Source organism: Drosophila miranda, chromosome 2 (genome assembly GCF_003369915.1).
Source record: "Drosophila miranda strain MSH22 chromosome 2, D.miranda_PacBio2.1, whole genome shotgun sequence".
In the NCBI taxonomy this organism is placed as follows: domain Eukaryota; kingdom Metazoa; phylum Arthropoda; class Insecta; order Diptera; family Drosophilidae; genus Drosophila; species Drosophila miranda.
This window is the reverse complement of record NC_046675.1, coordinates 5,811,835-5,829,600: the sequence shown is the minus strand read 5'-3', so window position 1 is coordinate 5,829,600 and position 17,766 is coordinate 5,811,835. Positions and strand designations below refer to the sequence as shown.

The 17,766-nt window shown below is 45.9% G+C and overlaps 6 protein-coding genes across 9 annotated transcripts; 4 read left to right on the top strand and 2 right to left on the bottom strand.

The window, feature by feature from the left end:
* The first annotated feature begins 1,150 nt into the window (after positions 1-1,150).
* Positions 1,151-2,256, top strand: LOC108157162 (farnesol dehydrogenase). The gene is made up of 2 exons (XM_017289072.2): positions 1,151-1,813; positions 1,869-2,256. Exons 1-2 carry the CDS (start codon positions 1,241-1,243, stop codon positions 2,046-2,048), a joined length of 753 nt encoding a protein of 250 aa, XP_017144561.1. The 5' UTR covers positions 1,151-1,240; the 3' UTR covers positions 2,049-2,256.
* Positions 2,257-2,451: 195 nt separating this feature from the next.
* LOC108156085 (3'-5' ssDNA/RNA exonuclease TatD) lies at positions 2,452-4,985 on the top strand. The gene is made up of 4 exons (XM_017287374.2): positions 2,452-2,905; positions 3,182-3,530; positions 3,595-3,876; positions 3,940-4,985. Exons 1-4 carry the CDS (start codon positions 2,710-2,712, stop codon positions 4,076-4,078), a joined length of 966 nt encoding a protein of 321 aa, XP_017142863.1. The 5' UTR covers positions 2,452-2,709; the 3' UTR covers positions 4,079-4,985.
* Positions 4,986-4,988: 3 nt separating this feature from the next.
* LOC108156086 (isopentenyl-diphosphate Delta-isomerase 1) lies at positions 4,989-5,962 on the bottom strand. The gene is made up of 2 exons (XM_017287375.2): positions 5,558-5,962; positions 4,989-5,500 (listed from the first exon to the last, which is right to left on the bottom strand). Exons 1-2 carry the CDS (start codon positions 5,858-5,860, stop codon positions 5,045-5,047), a joined length of 759 nt encoding a protein of 252 aa, XP_017142864.1. The 5' UTR covers positions 5,861-5,962; the 3' UTR covers positions 4,989-5,044.
* An 81-nt stretch (positions 5,963-6,043) lies between these two features.
* LOC108156089 (AP-2 complex subunit sigma) lies at positions 6,044-6,899 on the top strand. The gene is made up of 3 exons (XM_017287377.2): positions 6,044-6,153; positions 6,211-6,360; positions 6,426-6,899. The coding sequence occupies exons 1-3, from the start codon at positions 6,151-6,153 to the stop codon at positions 6,699-6,701; spliced, it is 429 nt and encodes a 142-aa protein (XP_017142866.1). The 5' UTR covers positions 6,044-6,150; the 3' UTR covers positions 6,702-6,899.
* A 151-nt stretch (positions 6,900-7,050) lies between these two features.
* Positions 7,051-9,978, top strand: LOC108156088 (ras-related protein Rab-1A). Its single transcript, XM_017287376.2, has 5 exons — positions 7,051-7,362; positions 8,337-8,457; positions 8,529-8,576; positions 8,633-8,860; positions 8,947-9,978. The coding sequence occupies exons 1-5, from the start codon at positions 7,340-7,342 to the stop codon at positions 9,142-9,144; spliced, it is 618 nt and encodes a 205-aa protein (XP_017142865.1). The 5' UTR covers positions 7,051-7,339; the 3' UTR covers positions 9,145-9,978.
* A 249-nt stretch (positions 9,979-10,227) lies between these two features.
* LOC108156084 (growth hormone secretagogue receptor type 1) lies at positions 10,228-16,189 on the bottom strand. Of its 4 annotated transcripts, none has more exons than XM_017287372.2 (4): positions 15,638-16,189; positions 15,410-15,572; positions 15,126-15,306; positions 10,228-11,312 (listed from the first exon to the last, which is right to left on the bottom strand). In XM_017287372.2, the coding sequence occupies exons 1-4, from the start codon at positions 15,725-15,727 to the stop codon at positions 10,367-10,369; spliced, it is 1,380 nt and encodes a 459-aa protein (XP_017142861.1). In that variant the 5' UTR covers positions 15,728-16,189; the 3' UTR covers positions 10,228-10,366. The 4 variants fall into 4 exon arrangements, with proteins under 4 accessions (XP_017142861.1, XP_033244463.1, XP_033244464.1 ...); XM_017287373.2 differs by lacking the exon at positions 10,228-11,312 and adding an exon at positions 11,804-13,644; XM_033388572.1 differs by lacking the exons at positions 15,126-15,306; positions 15,410-15,572; positions 15,638-16,189 and adding an exon at positions 11,697-12,722.
* Positions 16,190-17,766: the final 1,577 nt, after the last annotated feature.

Below are 17,766 nucleotides of genomic sequence, written 5' to 3'. Positions count from 1 at the left end.
AATAAACCATCATCTGGTATTTTAAATCTGGCACCCAATTGAGCTATTGATAACTGAATTATATAGAAATTATTGCATTCAGCCAATCTTCGGATCTGGTATTCGGCTACCACCAGCCAGCCCGATGGATGTGCTCCGTCTGGACTGGGGCAGCCACTGGCTGTCCTGCTGCTGGCCATAGTCTTAGCTTCTAGACGCGTAAGTAAAATCAGTATTTGTGGATATATTTTAAATGTATCTTCCTTCACAGAGGACTTAAGTAGCCTGCACTTTGCCACAAACCGAGTCGTATCCGATTTCCCCCCCACAGACGTAGTCCTATCCGACTGGTGTCCAAGATCTGAGTGCCACTAAATTGAAAGTGGTTTTCATTCCTGTGATCGGAATAAAATCCTTGATCAGATGAAGTCCGTATCAAGGACCAAGGATCAAGAATATTTTTTCCAGTCACATATATGTACATATATCGTTTCATATTTCCCCGATTTTTTGCATGGATGATTTTTCAATTCAAAATTAAATTTATCAAAACTATACTTAGAATAAATATATAGCATTTATAGTATATACCGCCTAAATAAATCTGGAATCTAGTATCCCGCGTGGGCCTCCCTTGGTTTCCATTCTCAAAGGCCTTGTTGTTGATGGCCAGGATGAAGATGGCTTCTTAGGTTCGAATCTTGCAAGGTGTGCGCATCTGTCCTGCTGGGATAGGGAGGTGTTGGCTGGCTTATGACGATCATAAGATTAAGACCCTGGGATCCAGAAGTTCGCTTGCGAAATGTTCGGTGTATGAACTGACACATCTATACACTGTGAAATGGCAAAATAGGTCACAAAAATAACAGCCATATAAAATTTTGAGTAGTAATCGAATGGGCATGTACCAAAGAAATACACCATTTCGATATCGATATAAATGGTTTCTCGTAGAAACCGTTAAATTCAAATATTGGATTTTTATCATCAGCAATGATTGCATACTACACTTCTTCTCCATTATTTCTTCTAATAGCAAAAGGTCCTAAGGTTCTAAAAGATATTTAATTTTCTTTGTTCCTATTCTCTTGTTTACATCTGTAATCAGCTGATCATTGTTCGGTATTTCAGTAAAATACGATACTACTATGGCCATTTTTAGGGTGTAAACATATATGTACATACACCTGTTCGATCCGCTAGACCTTACTTTAAGCTCTGCATTTAGACCTGGAACACACCCAAAAATCAAGAAAATAACATGAACCGCTGGCTAAATCGCGTTGCTGTTGTCACCGGGGCCAGTTCTGGGATCGGTGCAGCCTGCTGCAAAGATCTAGTGTCCAAAGGAATGATCGTCGTGGGATTGGCGCGACGGGAGCATCGTCTGCAGGAGCTAAAGTCTTCTCTGCCAGTCGATCAGGTGGCTAATTTTCACGGCCGCAAGTGCGACGTCAGTGTGGAACAGGAGGTAATTGACGCCTTTGTTTGGATCGAGCAGACTTTGGGCGGGGCCGACGTACTAATCAACAATGCCGGCATAGTACGAAGGACTAACATCACCGATGAGGGCAACTCGGAAGCTCTTCGTGCTATATTGGACACTAATTTGCTCGGCGTTTCCTGGTGTACACGAGAAGCTTTTCTTTCGCTTCAGCGGAGAAAAGTGAACGATGGCCATGTGGTGCTGATAAATAGCCTGGCCGGGCATATTGTGCCAATGGTGGATGGGATTCAGTTCAATATGTATGCACCTTCGAAGCATGCTATAACCGCGTTAACTGAAGTCCTTCGACAAGAATTCATCAATAAAGGAACCAAGACGAAGATTACAGTGAGTATGCTTTTTCTATTATCCGGATATCTGTTACCTTTATTACCATCTCCAGAGTATCAGTCCTGGTGTTGTGGACACAGAAATCTTCGAGAAGAATTCCCCGGAGCTGGCCAACTCCATGCCTATGCTGAAAGCGGAGGATGTGGCCGATGCAGTGACCTATTGCATCCAAACACCGCCAAATGTGCAGATTCATGAACTCACAATCAAGCCCGTTGGTGAAAGATTTTAAGAGATTAACATTTTAGCAGTCGCGAATTTATTATTATATTAACGAAATAGGGTATACACATGCCTATACTACCGGTTGACAAGCAACAAGTCTTCAAATACTTCAACATTGAAAGGACAACATTGGGACTGTTTGTTTGTTGAACATTGTAAAATCTTGTTTCAGGAAAAATCCAATAAAAGCAAGTATTTGAAATAAACCAGTCAAATAGAAAATAGGTCAACTAAATGGATAAAATTATGTGGGCAGGGCTGAGAGTTCTGTATAGCTAGTAATATTCGACGGAATATCAAAAACGAGGAATATGTATAATGGAACTTGAATTCGTCAGTATATTTACGGAATATTTTTAAAATGAGACGATATATTTTGGTATATTTCTGAGGGTCGGACGGTATATTTTATCAGTGGGTACACAGCAGTCACACTGGTCGTAGTCGTGTCGGGATTTGTTTTTCTAATTTAACTGTTTTAAACGTTAATTAATTAATTTGTATACTCTTCAAAATTGCAACGAAATCCTAATTAAATATATATATTTCACGGTTCTCACTACCGTCGCGTTTCCTTGTGCTAACGAAAACTAATTGAATTACACACGCACACAGCCAGCAAAACAGTCGTCTGCGTCATTGGCTATTTTGGTCCAAATATTGAAATTATGGAAAAACAACAGCAACAAACAGCTCCCGAGGTGGCCGCCACTCCAGCTCCACTGCTGGAGGAGCAACTGGACATGGATGACAGCATGAAGCACTGCTTCGAGAACCTAATTGTCATCGATGTGGGGGCTAATTTGACCAACAAAAAGTATAGCCGTGATCTGGATTCCGTCGTTCAAAGAGCAAGAGACGCAGGTTAGTACTAGTGTGGGTATGTCGATTGAAGAAGAGCTAGAAAAGTAAAAGAATAAGACGGCTGTGCGGGGAAATTGTCTTTGTGTTTGGGCGAGGCACGCATTGAGAGGCGCCAGAAGGTCAAGCGATAAGCAACATGTGTGCGTCCGTGTCTGTGTTTGCGTGTGTGTGTGTGCGAGAGTAGAGGTATGTGGCATAGCCGTAGGCAAAGTGCAACCGTGCACCACTGCATTTTCGATGGCATGGCTAACTTTCTCTTTGTTCTCTTTTGTTCAGGTGTTCAGAAACTAATGGTACACGGCACTTCGGTCAAATCAAGCAAGGAAGCGCTGCGCCTTTCGCGCATTTATCCCGACATTATCTACTCGACTGCTGGCATACACCCACACGACTCCAAGTCCATTGTGGAGGAGCCGTCCACATGGTTTGACTTGGAGCATATCGCCCAAGCACAGGAGTGCGTCGCGGTGGGTCCATGCGGCCTGGACTACCAACGCGACTTCTCCGAACCAGACGCCCAGAAACAGATCTTCGCCAAGCAATTGCACTTGGCCATTCGGCTTAATAAACCTGTTCTAATCCATGAGCGGTCGGCTCAGAAAGACCTACTCGAAATACTCGACAAGTATGCCACCGAATGAAGCCCCAGCCCCAGCCCCACGTTTCTAACCCCATCCATCGCATTGCAGATTCGAGAATCTACCGCCTGTGATTATCAGAGGTTTCATGGGCACTGCCGAGGAGGCACTGAAGTACTTGGACCGGAGGTTCTATATCAGTTTAACCGGCTACTTGTGCAAGGACAAATCGGACACGGGCGTACGCAGGCTGCTGGAAAATGGCACACTGCCTTTAGATAGATTGCTGGTTGAGACGGATGCTCCGTTCATGTATCCAAACACCAGGGCTTCCAAGCTACCGCAACATGTCAAGACTGCCATCACCGAACGCTCTTTGCTGTACTTACACAGGTAATGGATTTATTCTTTTGATTATTTTGTACTTCCAGCTAATTTACCGAAATTCTTGTTCAGATATTGTACCTTCCAACGAAACGAGCCATGCAGTCTGCCAGCCATTGTGGAAATGATAGCCGCATTCATGAAGAAAACGCCCGATGAGGTGGCCTTGGCCACTGCCTTCAATGCCCTGAAGCTCTTCGGTTTGTCCTAAAAAGAGTGCCGTGCCCCACCAGAGGAACTGAACGAAAAAGTGTGTGCCAGCAAGGACCTGACCTTTGCGAACAGTTTCAACGAGCCTGAGATTCACGATAGACTCATTTATGTGCCTTAACCCCTAATCGAATTCTTGATGATCCGATCATCTTGATATACACACATATAACGATACACCTACACAATTACGAACCCATTGCATGCGAGAACTACGTATACCACACCATATGCATGCTCCACCCCTTACCATACTCATACTGGTGCAAATTGACGATCGAAATTTGCACAAGTATAGCTTTAAGTTGTTGGAATTTCCTAAGCAGATGCTTTATTTACTTGAATACCCCAGAAAACGGTGCCAAGGTAGGTGCCAAGTGAAACGCTAGACCCTTGTGAGCAAATCAATTTGCGATGGGTCGGCGTTTCACGCTTCGAAGCGCGCGCTTCGAACTACAGATATATTGCTATATAGCTTTCGAAAGCGATAATGTTAAAGGCTGCAGCTTGTCTTTGTTTCATCTGTACTTAGATTAAGATTCATATTTATAGTTCTTGTCTCTTGTTAGTTTGTAGTCCTCCTTTTTTGTACATATTTATTCTTGTTGTTTATTGCGGACCTCCCGAGGTTCGCCTACTATATGCGATATGATGATGATGATTATGGGAAACGTGATGTGATCATTTTAAGAGCTAAACCACATAGGTTAAAGCATATTCAATATCCTATGCCTACACACATATTATATTTTGTTATATTTACATATACAAAACAAAAACCGTTGTACTGAACTGAATCAACTCACGGAGGTTGCATAAAAATCCGCTATTGTGCCCATTGTCCGCACACAGGCACACACACACCACATACTATTTTCCATTTGAATAAAGCGAATTTGAAAACCAAACGATCATTGGTTATACTTGTATTTTTGGTTCGTCAGCACAGCATATTTAGAGTGCATATTTAAAAGCGTTGTATGTTTTTCAAGTCCTCGAACTGTTTTAACCCGTTCAAGTTGTCCCACCATTGTTTGAGGCGGTGACGCAATATGAGGGAAAACCAGGGGGTCAATGGGGCGCTGAAATTTGAGACTGCGTCGTCGATCTCGTCGCGTTTCAAGAATCGCACCTCGCTGACCTCGTTGCTGTTGGGCCTCAGCGTTACATCCTTTTGCAGGAAGAGTATGTAGTCGATCTCGTGTTCACCCCAAACACCATCGCCCGCATCGGCGTAGTGGATACGCGTGAGGTAGTGAAAGTCCTCCGGCTGGATTTCATCTGTTGGTATGCCCAGCTCGTAATTCAGACGACGCTGGGCAGCCAGTCGGATGCCCAGAGCGTTGGACTCCCGACGCTCCTGCTCAATCTCATGAAGCGGGTGGCTGCAGCAGGCGTTTGTATATGTATTGGGAAAGGTAATCTGCTCTTGCCAAACGATTCATGTTAATGAATTTAATGGGAATTTCCGAGTACTCACCTTGTGAACTGAACGCCTTTGCACCAGCATTTCACCTTTGGCATTGAAGAGAAATACGCTGAACGCGCGATGCAGCTTCACGTCCCTCGTCTGTGGATGCACTCTATGGCAGTCTGCCTTGGATGCTGATCCTATGGCTCTATCATTTTCGTCTACTACAATGCATTGCTCCTTCAAGGCGTTCGCCTGCAAAGGATCGTGAAGTCCAACGGGCTTCTCCTTCTGCTGGCGACCTGGCGTGGTGGAGCACCTGCGCAGCAGCTGGAGGCGTGAAGTTAGGTGATTCAATCGCGACGCCAACATTTTTTTGGTGACTGACTAGCTTCAAATAGTGAATGAATAGTGACAAAACAAATATAAAAGTGAAACTTCGTAACGCAGCGCGAGTGGCGCTGCCAACTGGCGCAGAACCAGAATAAGCGAACATTTTGCCACACTGGTGCTCTGGAAACAGCTGTTTTGCTTCACGCTGTAGCCCTGGAATTAGTGATACACAATTTGCTCATAATCAGTTTTTCGCTTCCGTCGCTGAAAATTTAAATTGTAAATACCAAAGTAATTACTCAAGTAATTACCAGCGCAGACTCTGGAAAATGGTAAAATCATTGATAGTATCTTGCTCGCAATAAATTAAACTTTTTGTGGTCCCCCAGATACGCTTTATACTCATACAAAACCGTGCTGGCAAGACTCGCCTGGCGAAATGGTATATGAACTTTGATGACGATGAAAAACAAAAACTTATTGAGGAGGTCCACGCAGTGGTCACTGTGCGTGATGCCAAGCACACCAACTTTGTAGAGGTAATGAATGCCAGGATGAAAATGAGGGCGTCGATGCCTAATCTAACCTTTTACCCACTCCACAGTTTCGTAATTTCAAAATCGTCTACAGACGATATGCGGGTCTATATTTCTGCATTTGCGTGGACGTCAATGATAACAATTTGTGCTATCTGGAAGCCATCCACAACTTTGTGGAAGTGCTGAATGAATACTTCCATAATGTGTGCGAGCTGGACCTCGTCTTCAATTTCTACAAGGTCTACAGTGTTGTGGATGAGATGTTTTTGGCCGGCGAGATCCGGGAAACTTCACAGACGAAAGTGCTCAAACAGCTGCTTACATTAAACTCTTTGGAATAGATAGCCATCTCCATTAGAACGATGCATTCCCATAATCCCCCGTGTGGGTAGGCGTTATACCCGCTTATCGAATCTTCTTTCATATACTATTATGTATGTATTATTATTATCTGTAATGTGTTCTCTATGCAAACAAAACAAACTCTCAAATGTTGAATACCGTGTTTAGAATCAAATAATGTATTATAAGAGATTAAATGCACGCAAGTGCAAAAGTCGAGTCGTTTGTTATCGGGGGACGGGTCTGGTCGGGTCAGATAAGTCGTACCCGCCCACACATCTCTGCATTGCGATGGAACTGCTCTGTTTTGTGCAGCCCTGGTGCTAACGCGTTTCCCAACACTGGAGTCTAATGCCACTTCGTCATTTTTTCCGTCGCCATTGTTCTCGTTCTCGGCCGTCGCATTTGTGGAAATAAAAGCAATTTCCCATAAATTCATTGCAATAAATACAATAGCCAGTTACAAAACTCACAATAGCAATAGTGCAAGAGCAGTGCGTGCAATTTAGTGATACAATTGAAGCAAGCAGACCGCGCAAGTCGAAGAAACAGCCAACGCAAAGCAGCCAGGCAAAGGAAGAAATCGAATCGAATATTTCTTCGTGGCAAATATATATTCTTGTGAAAAATACCCAAAATGTCATCTGTGAATCCCGAATAGTAAGTTGTCACATACACAAACTGCGCACCAGTGCGGTGGAGACCATTGACTTATTTTTCATTGAAACATTTTTACACTCTCGCGTTCGATAATCTTTGCTTTCATCATTTTTTTTCTGCGACGTCATTTTTGCTACGTCCGCTAGTCGTCTCCCATCCCACAGCCCACTCCCTTTTTTCTAGCATTGTTTTGCGCTGGGCTGGCCCTGGCGTTGGCAACTCCAAAAGCACTCGATTTTGGTAGAAACTAAAACAAGCCCTAAAACCAGAAAGGGATGTATCACATCACATGCATATATATTTGTGCACCCATACGGGCGCACTCTATGGGCAAACTTTGTACGCCACAGAGAAAATATTGTTGATTGTTGTTGCTTCTAGTCGGTTCTCAGCCTCTGATTCGGCCAGCACATCCAATCTATTCCATATTCCATTATCCAAGCACTGCCTGGAGCTCAGCTACTGACTGGACTGGACTGGACTGGATGGCGGGCTGGCTGGCTGACTGGCTGGCTGATTCGTGGGGCGGATGAGTCACCTGCGTAGAGAGAGAGAGAGAGAAAGAGAGAGTCTCCTACCCCTCTCGCGTACGCCTTGTTGTTGTTTGACTGCTTTTGTAGTGTTGCTGTTGTTGCCCTCGCTCTCTCGCTCTCTCTCCCCGCTGCTACGTAATCAAAACCTCTTTTATTTGGCTTTAATTGCCTTGCTGGGTTCCTACTTGAAAACAATTGAACTTGAGGTGTCTCCTGAGCTATGAAATCTCTGGTCCTATCACTGCATCGCGAGTGACGAGTTACGAGATATTTAGATGTTTGGCTTTATCAAAATGCTCATTTGGTTTTTAATTGGGGGTTGATGTTGGGTACCCTACATCGATAAGATAACTCAGACTTAATATATGTATGTACACACACTGTGGCGTTTTGTGATACCCTCATGAATATTAAGACTTGGCATATTCTTCACTCCTACAGCGATTATCTCTTCAAACTGTTGCTGATTGGTGATTCCGGCGTTGGAAAGTCCTGTCTGCTGCTGCGATTTGCCGATGACACATATACAGAAAGCTATATCAGCACAATCGGTGTAGATTTTGTAAGTGTTTTATCGAAACATAAAAAAAATAGCTTGCGTGTGTCTAATAAAACCTTTTATCTCTTCATCAGAAAATTAGAACCATAGAACTGGACGGAAAGACCATTAAACTGCAAATCGTAAGCACGTGTTGTAAGTTGTATTGAAACTTAGGCTAAAATAAGACTCTTTACAGTGGGATACTGCTGGTCAGGAGCGTTTCCGTACCATCACTTCTTCATACTATCGTGGCGCACATGGTATAATTGTTGTATACGACTGCACGGATCAGGAGTCCTTCAACAATGTGAAGCAATGGCTCGAGGAAATCGAACGATATGCTTGCGAGAATGTCAACAAGCTGCTGGTGGGCAACAAGAGCGATTTGACCACCAAAAAAGTTGTTGATCATACCACAGCTGCGGTGCGTATTATACAAGAGTGAAACCCTATTTTTCTTATCTCATTTGATGTATTTGTATTGGATTTTGAATTTTTTGGCCACTGTAGGAGTATGCAGCCCAGTTAGGCATTCCATTTCTTGAAACTTCGGCCAAGAGCGCCACGAACGTGGAGCAGGCCTTCATGACGATGGCGGCTGAGATCAAGAATCGCGTCGGGCCGCCGTCCAGCGCCACCGACAACGCTAGCAAAGTGAAAATCGATCAAGGACGTCCAGTGGAAAAGCCCAATTCTGGTTGCTGCTGAATAACTCTGATTGTGAATCATTATTTTATTATACAATTAAACAAAATTTAAATATAATAAATTAAAACGGAAAACACAACAACAACAACAATAAAAGGATTAACGAAAGCGTAATAAAAAACCCGTAATTATAATATCGGATTCTGTAATAGCTCTTAATGATATGAGGATGCGTTTGAGTATACTGAGTAGTAGATGCGTTTGTATGATTCCGATCCGTGGACGCGAGAGTACACACTTTAAGCAAATATACATACATACATATATGTAATAGGTATGTAGCCAACCCAACAAAATTCCAAACATCCCGAACACACCCATACCCATTCACATGGCCGATTACTGATACTAACCGTCTTTCTGATTTCTGAACCGTTCTGTTCCATAAGTAGTGCAAAGATGCAAAACGGTGTAGCAATTAACTTAATCTAAATCTAACCTAACTTAAGAGAGTTACTTATCACAGCAGCGCGAAACGATACTAACTAAAATTACACACACATGCACAGATATAGATCCACTCGAGCATACATGATGATACGCGAGGGGAGAGCCACAATCTGTACGGGTCTGCTGCTCCTTGCAACTATGTACTTTGTATATGTGTGCGTGTGTGTGTGTGTTTGAAACATATTTATCTCTGGTGCTCGCCACTTGTCTCTGTCATATTTGAAATTTTATGTAAATCAAAAGAACGAACACTTTTAGCATTAACAAAAACAAATTGTGTGTATTTGTATTTTCGAGTGACGCGATGGATTTGTGTAGGCACATAATTAGTGTAATAATGACGATATAACGATGAAGTTTAATAAAAATTGCGTGAGCGTAAAATATTAAAAGGTTTGGGAACAAGGCACACAACTGCATAGAAAACATTACTTACATACACATAGACATACATAACATTCAGTTTCGGCTTTCACTTTCGTCTGAATTTGATTTTATATTTCGCTTAAATACAATAAAATCTGTAACGATGCCTATGAAAGGTTTGTTTTATTGCCCAATTGTAGCTGTGGGGACAAAGTGAAGGCCGGAACAAAGATATACGAGTACACACACCAAAACAAAAAAACATGGTTTCAAAAACATTCTCTAGCGTTTATTGACTTCTTCTGAGGTACTTCAGTCTTTACAACGAAATTTCTTCTAAATACTATGACTATTTGCTGTTGGAATTCAACTAAAATACTCGTACAATTCAATGGGAGGGCAGTGTTCAGGTTTTGCTGGATCGTCGCTCCTGCAGGCAAGCGGTTGTTACCGTCGCCGCGGTAGTTCCTATGATGGCGGCACCCAGGATGCCTCGTTCGCGCTCGCCCAGCCCGGAAGTGGACAGACTATTGCTTCGCCAGGCGGAGGACGAGGTTGTGCGATCCGTGCCCGAAGACGTGGATATGGAGTTGATCAGAAATGTGGCCTCGCGACGCAGCGTTCGGTGAGGCGGTCGGGTACCACCGGTGCGACCGGCCAATGTGGCTCCCTCGTCAGCATCATTGGCCTGTCTTCGCGAAGTGTTTCGCATGCTGCCGCCTGCCGTCGGATGCTGCCGCTGGTGGTAGTGGTTATGGCGATGATGATGGCTGGGCCTCTGCCCCAGGCATGTAAGCAGCAGCCGCCAAAAGCCGCTCCGGAACTTGGACGACATCAGGTTGTAGAGGATGGGATTCATGGCCGAATTTAGGTACAGCATGAATCGCGAGAAGTACAGCAGATTGTAGTAGCCCGCGATGCCCAGGCGCTCTACATCCTCCGCACTGGCCATGATCACCCACAGCGTGAATGCTCGGAAGGGCAGCAGACACACAAAGAAACTGGAGACGACCGCCACCAGCATGAAAATCACCTGCTTGCGGTGCTTCCTCATGCCATTGCTCTGCTGATGGCTGTTGCCTTTGGTGCTGGGTGTTGTCGTGGCCGTGGCAGTCGCCGGCTGCGGCTGTGGCGAGGTGGGCCTATGGAAGGCATTGTTTGGCCGCAGCAGCTTGTAGGCAATGGCCGCGTACAGCAGGACCAGGATGCCGAAGGGTAGAAAGAAGAACACCGTGATGCTGCCCACAAAGTAAAAGATCGGCCAGAAGCCATCGGCCGCTGTGGTGCAGACTGGGGCGTCGGTGCCGTCTCCATAGGGCTCTACGCTGTAGCTGGAAATGGCGATGATGGGACTGCAAGAATCATATACATGTATTTATTTCAGGGTGAATATGAATGGTATTGTTCGTATTATTGCTGATGTTGTCTGCAAAGTTTTAACGGCGCTGCGAGAGGGAAAAAAACAAATATTTAAAAGCCACTCAACGGCAGCTGGGGCTAAGTACTAGAAAACTTTCAAAGGAAGCACAGCACTCAACTTAATCAGAACGGAAACGGAAACGGCAACGTCTGCTCATACCCGTCAAACGACGAGGGGCGTATGCAGGGACTCTATCTACTTTGGTGGTGTTGTATAGGAAAATTACAGGAAATCTACATACGTCATATAATATTGCTACTTCTAAAGCTACGAAAACAAATTACAATGCTACGTATGTACAAGTATCTATATTTACAGAAGATTGGCAGTTGTGTTGTCCGATTTCCTGAACAATAAATTACATTCTTTTGCCCTCCTCAATGGTCGACCCATAGACGAGAGAATAGATTCCTTCAGGCATGGGGTATGTTCAAAATAACCGATTTCCTTGACCCATTGAGTGAGTTGTTGTCATAGAAAATTTATTTACTTACAAGCTCGTCACTTTTGCTATATATGCGTGCGTGTGTGGGTGTGTGTGTGTGGGTTCTAGTATATTCATAAGCCGAGTATATATATGTATTGTTTAAATAATATATAAATATTTACGTATTTATGCATGGGTTTAACATTATGTGTGGATGTGTATGCTTGTATATACAACTGTGTTTGCATTCGGATGTGTGAACATTTTTTTTTTGGGCCGCAGCAAAGTAGGCAACAGTTTTTTTTCGCCCATTTTTCCTATGGCTTGCCCGTGTAATGGCAGCCATTTTGGAATGGGCCCAAAACATGGCCGTCGATTGGCAGGCGGCAAACGGCCTTAACGAAAGGAAACTATTTCAATACACCTAAATCATGTTTATCCGCCGCTCTGATGGGGTTCCCAAACGCATATTAAGCCATTTCCATTTGCCTTTCCTCCAGAGCCCGTCGTTTAATGGCGGCCCCAGACGCAGGCAGTCCCGGTCCGTCACCATTCTCCCGTTGAGATGTGCCCTTTCTCCGTCCAGTAGTTGTAGTGCTGCTGTTTGGCTGTCGTTGCTGTTATTTATCTTTGGCACATTCATTCGAGTTTAATAGCCCGAAAAATTGATTGTTTTTTGTACGGAAATGTCCAAGGAGCAGGCACTACTGGCTGGACTGGCAGGACTGGCTGTCAACGGTTGAATGGAATCGATTATGGTTGCAAAAAGCGTTCAAAATACAATTTGTGCAGGCGTGTCGGGGACCAGGATCAGAACAAACCGCCTTCGACACATTCCAGTCAAGTGAAGCGAATGTGTAAACGGGTTACAAGCGATTTTTCACGCCTTCCTCCCCCGCCGCCGATTGTCCCGTCTACTCAGGCTAGATTTTCAGCTTCCTTTGCATCGCGCAGTGTCTCCTCGTCGAAACTGATTTGAGGCTTGTGGCGCCTCGGATACGGATGTGAGTTCTTCAAGCCCATTAGCCGGCTATCACTCTCCCGCCTGGCCATCCGTTTGCCCGTCCCGGAATGATGGAGCATGGCCATGGCTTCCAGATCACTGCCGCAGGGCAACTGCAGCTCAATCTTCAGGCGGGTGCGGCTGATGTCCTCGCTGCATCGTCGATTGGAGCTGCGTGACAAAATGCTAGAGCTGGTGGCCGCCGTGGCATTGGACGAGTTGGTGTTCGTATTGGTGCCCAGGCCCGTGGAGATGGTGCCACTGCGTCCGCGAGAGCCGCCCACACCGTCGCTGCTCCGTCCCAGCGTGAGCAACTTCAACAGCATTCGGCCAGCATCGTGGCAGAGCCGCGCAAAGCCCCTGCGAAACTTGGTGGACATGAGGTTGTAGAGTATGGGGTTCATGGCCGAGTTGAGGTAGAGCATCACACGGCAGAAGTAGAGCAGGCTGTAGTAGCGCACCAGGCCAATCTCGTGCAGCGTTTGGTCCGTGCTCAGTATGATCCAGAGGGTTAGCACGCGGAAGGGCAGCAGGCAGACGAAGAACGAGAGAACGACGGCGCCGAGCATTAGGACCACCTGCTTACGGGCCCTTAGGCTTAGCTCCGGCTTGGTGGGGCGGGCGCGCAGCATGGTGCTCTGATTGGAGACGAGGTTCTTGGCAATGATGCCGTAGAGCACGACCAGGGTCAGGAATGGCATTATGAAGAACACGGTTATGGTCATCAGAAAGAAGGCTATGGTCCAATCGGTGATGGCCTGCGTGAGGCAAACGGCCACCGATGATCCATCAATATATTCGGCCAACTTGTATTCGGCCACCCACAGTATGGGGCTACATGGAAAATGGGGGGAGAGAAAAAAGCAAACAAGAAACGTAATCAGGCTGCGGGGTCATGGGGAGGCGGATAATGGATGGAAATGGAGGGAAATAGTGAGATGTATAAAGAGTGAGAGAGAAGGAGAGAGCAAGAGGAGGCGGAGAGAGCGAATAGGAAAGAGTGTCATATGAAATGATGATCATGAGAATTACATACACCACAGAACACTACCATCATTAATATACATTTAAGAACCAGCTTTCTATGGAAAACTTGTCTTCTTTCTGCGTGTTAAAGTAATCCGAATCGATTTAAATATTTTGGCTAGACACAGATATGACAGTCAACAGGCGGTGGCTTCTGCTTAGGATGATCCGAGCGCTTTGGTCGTGGACGTGCGTCACTGTAGACGCCTTGTGGTGCCTCCGTTTTGAATGGGTTTTAAAATGTTTGCTTCGGCCTTGGGGCGGCTTCTTGGGTGGCGTAATTAATGGGCAGACTCCTGGAGGCAGGCCGATCCCGATTCCAGCCATGACCCTGCCCACGACCACTCCCCATGCGGTGGGGTCAGTGTTTGCCCCAAAAATATTCATTGTTATGAACGCGGCAAGATTTGCAAAATTAAAAAGGGTCGCCGGCCTTCCTTAGATGTGACTGAGGAGTGTGACTGCGACTGGGAATGTGGCCATGAAAAAACAATAATAAAGTGTCAATGAAATGAAATTCCATGATAGCGGACATCGGTGCTTATTAAAGATGACAGGGGGCTGATAACGGGACAAAAGCATGGCCGTTACGGAGCTTGAGAGCCTCCCTAAATGAGAAGGAATAGCGCAATGGCCAAAGAGGGGGAAGGAATGGGAGATGTCCATGAGTAGGATACATGGGATGTGGATGGCAGGAAAAGGAGGAAGTGAAATAGATAGGTGGAGAGAGAGAGTGGGTCAACAGTCGAATGTTTAGCATGTAAATGGACACGCGGATGGCAAACAAAAGGCCAAACACCAAACACCAAATGCCATAGACCAAAAAAAAAACAAAAACCATTTCAGAAATCAGGAATGGAGACAAAAAATCGGAGAAAACCCAAATAGAGAAAACAGAAACAAAACACAAATCATTAAAAATGACGACGATTGACACTTATAATTAATGAGCGAGGAACTTAATGCTTGGCTGCCCAAAATGAATAAATGGAAATTAGCCATAAACTAGGAGTAGATCTTTATATAATGGAGGATAAAACAGTACAGATGTGTATATAAGAATGCCAACACCAAAGACAGAAATCGTAAGAGATGTAGATACAATATATAAAGAGAGAGAGAGAGAGAGAGAGAGGGCGAGCATGCAATGAGATATCTCGCCTAAATATAATTTGTGAAAATTATAATGGTAATATTTAATTAAATTTACTTTAAGAAAGCCACAAAACCGACAGCAGAACAGAGTTCATTGCACCGTCCGCAAGGTTCGGAGACGAGCGGACGCTTACCTCGTAAAAAGCGCAGCAATGCCCCAGGCCAGGACGCAGATGAGGATGGCACGCCCCTTGGTACAGACGTAGCCGGCCTTTAATGGCTCACAGATTGCGTAATAGCGCTCGAATGAGATGGCCAAGATGGTCAGAACGCTGGCGTGGGCCACCGTCAGCTCAACGAACGGCACGGCCTTGCCTGCGAGAGCAAAAGAGAGCACAAAATCAGTTAATTAGGCTGGGGAAAGTAAACAGAAACAAACGGAGCAACCGGGAGCACGAGTATGGTATGAGCCACTTACACATCTCGTGGCCAAGTACCCAGGTCTCTGGGCGCGTATTAACCTCGACGAGGACGGTGGGCGTGCAGACGAGGAGCACCAGCAGGTCGGCGATGCTGAGATTGGTGAGGAAAATGTTTGTGGAGTTGCGCATATCCTTTGTCTTAATAATCACAATGGGCACCTGCAAATACAAATTAAAAAGGGCATGGAATGGGCATGCCGTAGAGGTGCATTCGATGGACTCACCATCACGTTCCCTACAACTCCCAGCAGCATGATGGCTATGCAGAAGAACATGGCGGTTGTGCGTATATACGGCGGAATCTGTGGCAGCATCGGCTTAGCATCCTCCTCGGAGTCGGAATCGGAATCGGCTGTTGCTGCGCTGGAATTATCACTATGGCCGCTGCTGGTGTGGGCGGACTCGTAGCCGAGGGCTGGAATACTATAAGTTGCGTTGTATGCGCCATCGCCGCCACTAGGAGCGCCACGGGATAGCCCAGCCTGCTGGGACGTCGTCCTGGCTGTGGTTGCTGCGGCAGCAGGGCCGGCGGATGCTGCTGTTTGGAATGCTGTTGGTGTTGCTGTTGCAGCATCTTGAGCCGGGGTCTGGGGTAGCAGCAGCAACAGCCAACAAATCCTCAAGCCTATGCCAATGCTGGTCAGCCGTGGATGCTGCCCGGTCCTGGCCACAGCGACGCCGTGGCTGCCCCTCACCAATGGCAATGTCGGTGTCGTCGTCCTGCGTCGGGGGGCGTATGTCTCGTAATGTGAATTACATGGGCCACAGTCGCAACATTATCGCCGCGAATCCTTCGAGGGAGAGCACCCGCTGTTCAATTAAGTAGGAGCGGAGCGTAGCGGAACGGTATGGGAAGGAAGGAATCCGCATCCGAAACCAAAACCAAAACCAAAACCGACACCGAATCCGTTGTAATCACCCCTCCGGCAAGTTTATGAGAGCACTTAAAGACGCGCTAATGAAATTAAGATGTCCAACGGCTATCCAGATACTCGTGCACCACGGTGTCTCTGTTGTCCGGATCCGGCAGCATTAGACAAATCAATCAGAGGAGCTTTGCGGTTGTCGTCCGGCCACGCCTGAAGTGGTAAAAGTGAGCAAAGGGATTAGGGATTAGTGTTTAAGTATCCCGCTGTCGGAGGGCCTGGGCTCCGGCACAGGATCAGGAAATAACCGGCCATTGACCAGGCTAACTAACTAACTAACGATAATGAATGAAAAGTTCATTAGGCGCTGTCATTTACATAACATTAGAGCATCCGGCACCCCAGTATCCGCCATAAACATCCCCATGCCCATCCCCCATATTCGATCCCATCCCGACTCTTGTCGGCAGGCCGCACTTGGCCGGAACTGGACAGTGGCAGTGGCATGGCTTTAATTGATAGCAGGGTTATGTTCTTCAAGGTCTAGGAAATACTTAGAGCAGCAAACTTAGATATAACCCATTGATAGAGAGTATTGATAATGATAATTTGTTAACAAATTTGAACCTAACCATCTGTCGCATACTTTTCCGAGCCACTGTCGCCGAACATACGGCGATTATCACCAGAAGCTGCTCATTCTGCTGTTTATTCTTATGGCGATAGCGATGGCGTCTGCTGCTCATCTCCATGCTGCTGCCCGTCAGCCAAATGGCTTTATTAAATCCCCATTTCTGCGACGCGCAACTTCGCTTAATTATATTATGCTCGTACAAACACACTCTGCCTGACACAGCAAACATTTACATGGACAGTCGTCGGATGGGGGAGCATTTCCTACCCCCGTCACACAGTTTGTGGCATATAAACACCCGCTTCCGGTGCGGGGACACTCTGAACAGCGCCATTTTGATTAATTTGATAAATTCATTATGCGCAGACCATATTGGACTGGTTGCCTCTTGGCCCTGGGATGTGATACCGATGCCCCCGCCTTCCCTTTTTGTTTGCATTCCGCTGGCTGGTGGCGGATGCCTGGTTCTTGTCCTTTTCCCTGACTCACAGACACTGGGCAAGCTGTGCACTTCGTGTGCTGTCGTGTCCTGTCCAGCCAGGACCTCTTCTGTTTGCTGGACTTCCTAGTGCTGGCTGGGGTTCAATGTACCCAAATGTGACATAACAAGGCAGTTTTGTGACACATTTGGCTTAAAAATGAGACTTTAACGATGCTGAAATTGGTTTGAATTGGCCAGCAGTGGACATGTATGCGTAGAGTGGAGCTGGGTCTCCATTGGCCATTTGGCAGGGCATAATTGTTTTCAAAGTTTTGAGCTGGTCGAGTAGAAGGACAAATGAATCGTTGCAAAACTTTAGTTGAGTGCTGTGCCGTGCTGTGGTCCAGGCATCCCATGACCATGGGGACTCGT

Bases quoted from the DNA above. Each gene is read 5' to 3' on its own strand.
- LOC108156085 (XM_017287374.2), top strand. From the start codon at position 2,710: ATGGAAAAACAACAGCAACAAACAGCTCCCGAGGTGGCCGCCACTCCA. The intron at 2,906-3,181 runs GTTAGTACTAGT...TCTTTTGTTCAG, and splicing joins TCAAAGAGCAAGAGACGCAG to GTGTTCAGAAACTAATGGTA. The intron at 3,531-3,594 runs GTATGCCACCGA...ATCGCATTGCAG, and splicing joins CTACTCGAAATACTCGACAA to ATTCGAGAATCTACCGCCTG.
- LOC108157162 (XM_017289072.2), top strand. From the start codon at position 1,241: ATGAACCGCTGGCTAAATCGCGTTGCTGTTGTCACCGGGGCCAGTTCT. The intron at 1,814-1,868 runs GTGAGTATGCTT...TACCATCTCCAG, and splicing joins GAACCAAGACGAAGATTACA to AGTATCAGTCCTGGTGTTGT.
- LOC108156084 (XM_017287372.2), bottom strand. From the start codon at position 15,727: ATGCTGCCACAGATTCCGCCGTATATACGCACAACCGCCATGTTCTTC. The intron at 15,573-15,637 runs GTGAGTCCATCG...TTGTATTTGCAG, and splicing joins GAGTTGTAGGGAACGTGATG to GTGCCCATTGTGATTATTAA. The intron at 11,313-15,125 runs GTAAGCGTCCGC...TGATTCTTGCAG, and splicing joins ATTGCTGCGCTTTTTACGAG to TCCCATCATCGCCATTTCCA.
- LOC108156086 (XM_017287375.2), bottom strand. From the start codon at position 5,860: ATGTTGGCGTCGCGATTGAATCACCTAACTTCACGCCTCCAGCTGCTG. The intron at 5,501-5,557 runs GTGAGTACTCGG...TGGCAAGAGCAG, and splicing joins AAAGGCGTTCAGTTCACAAG to ATTACCTTTCCCAATACATA.
- LOC108156088 (XM_017287376.2), top strand. From the start codon at position 7,340: ATGTCATCTGTGAATCCCGAATA. The intron at 7,363-8,336 runs GTAAGTTGTCAC...TCACTCCTACAG, and splicing joins TCATCTGTGAATCCCGAATA to CGATTATCTCTTCAAACTGT. The intron at 8,577-8,632 runs GTAAGCACGTGT...GACTCTTTACAG, and splicing joins AGACCATTAAACTGCAAATC to TGGGATACTGCTGGTCAGGA.
- LOC108156089 (XM_017287377.2), top strand. The intron at 6,361-6,425 runs GTAATGAATGCC...CCCACTCCACAG, and splicing joins AGCACACCAACTTTGTAGAG to TTTCGTAATTTCAAAATCGT.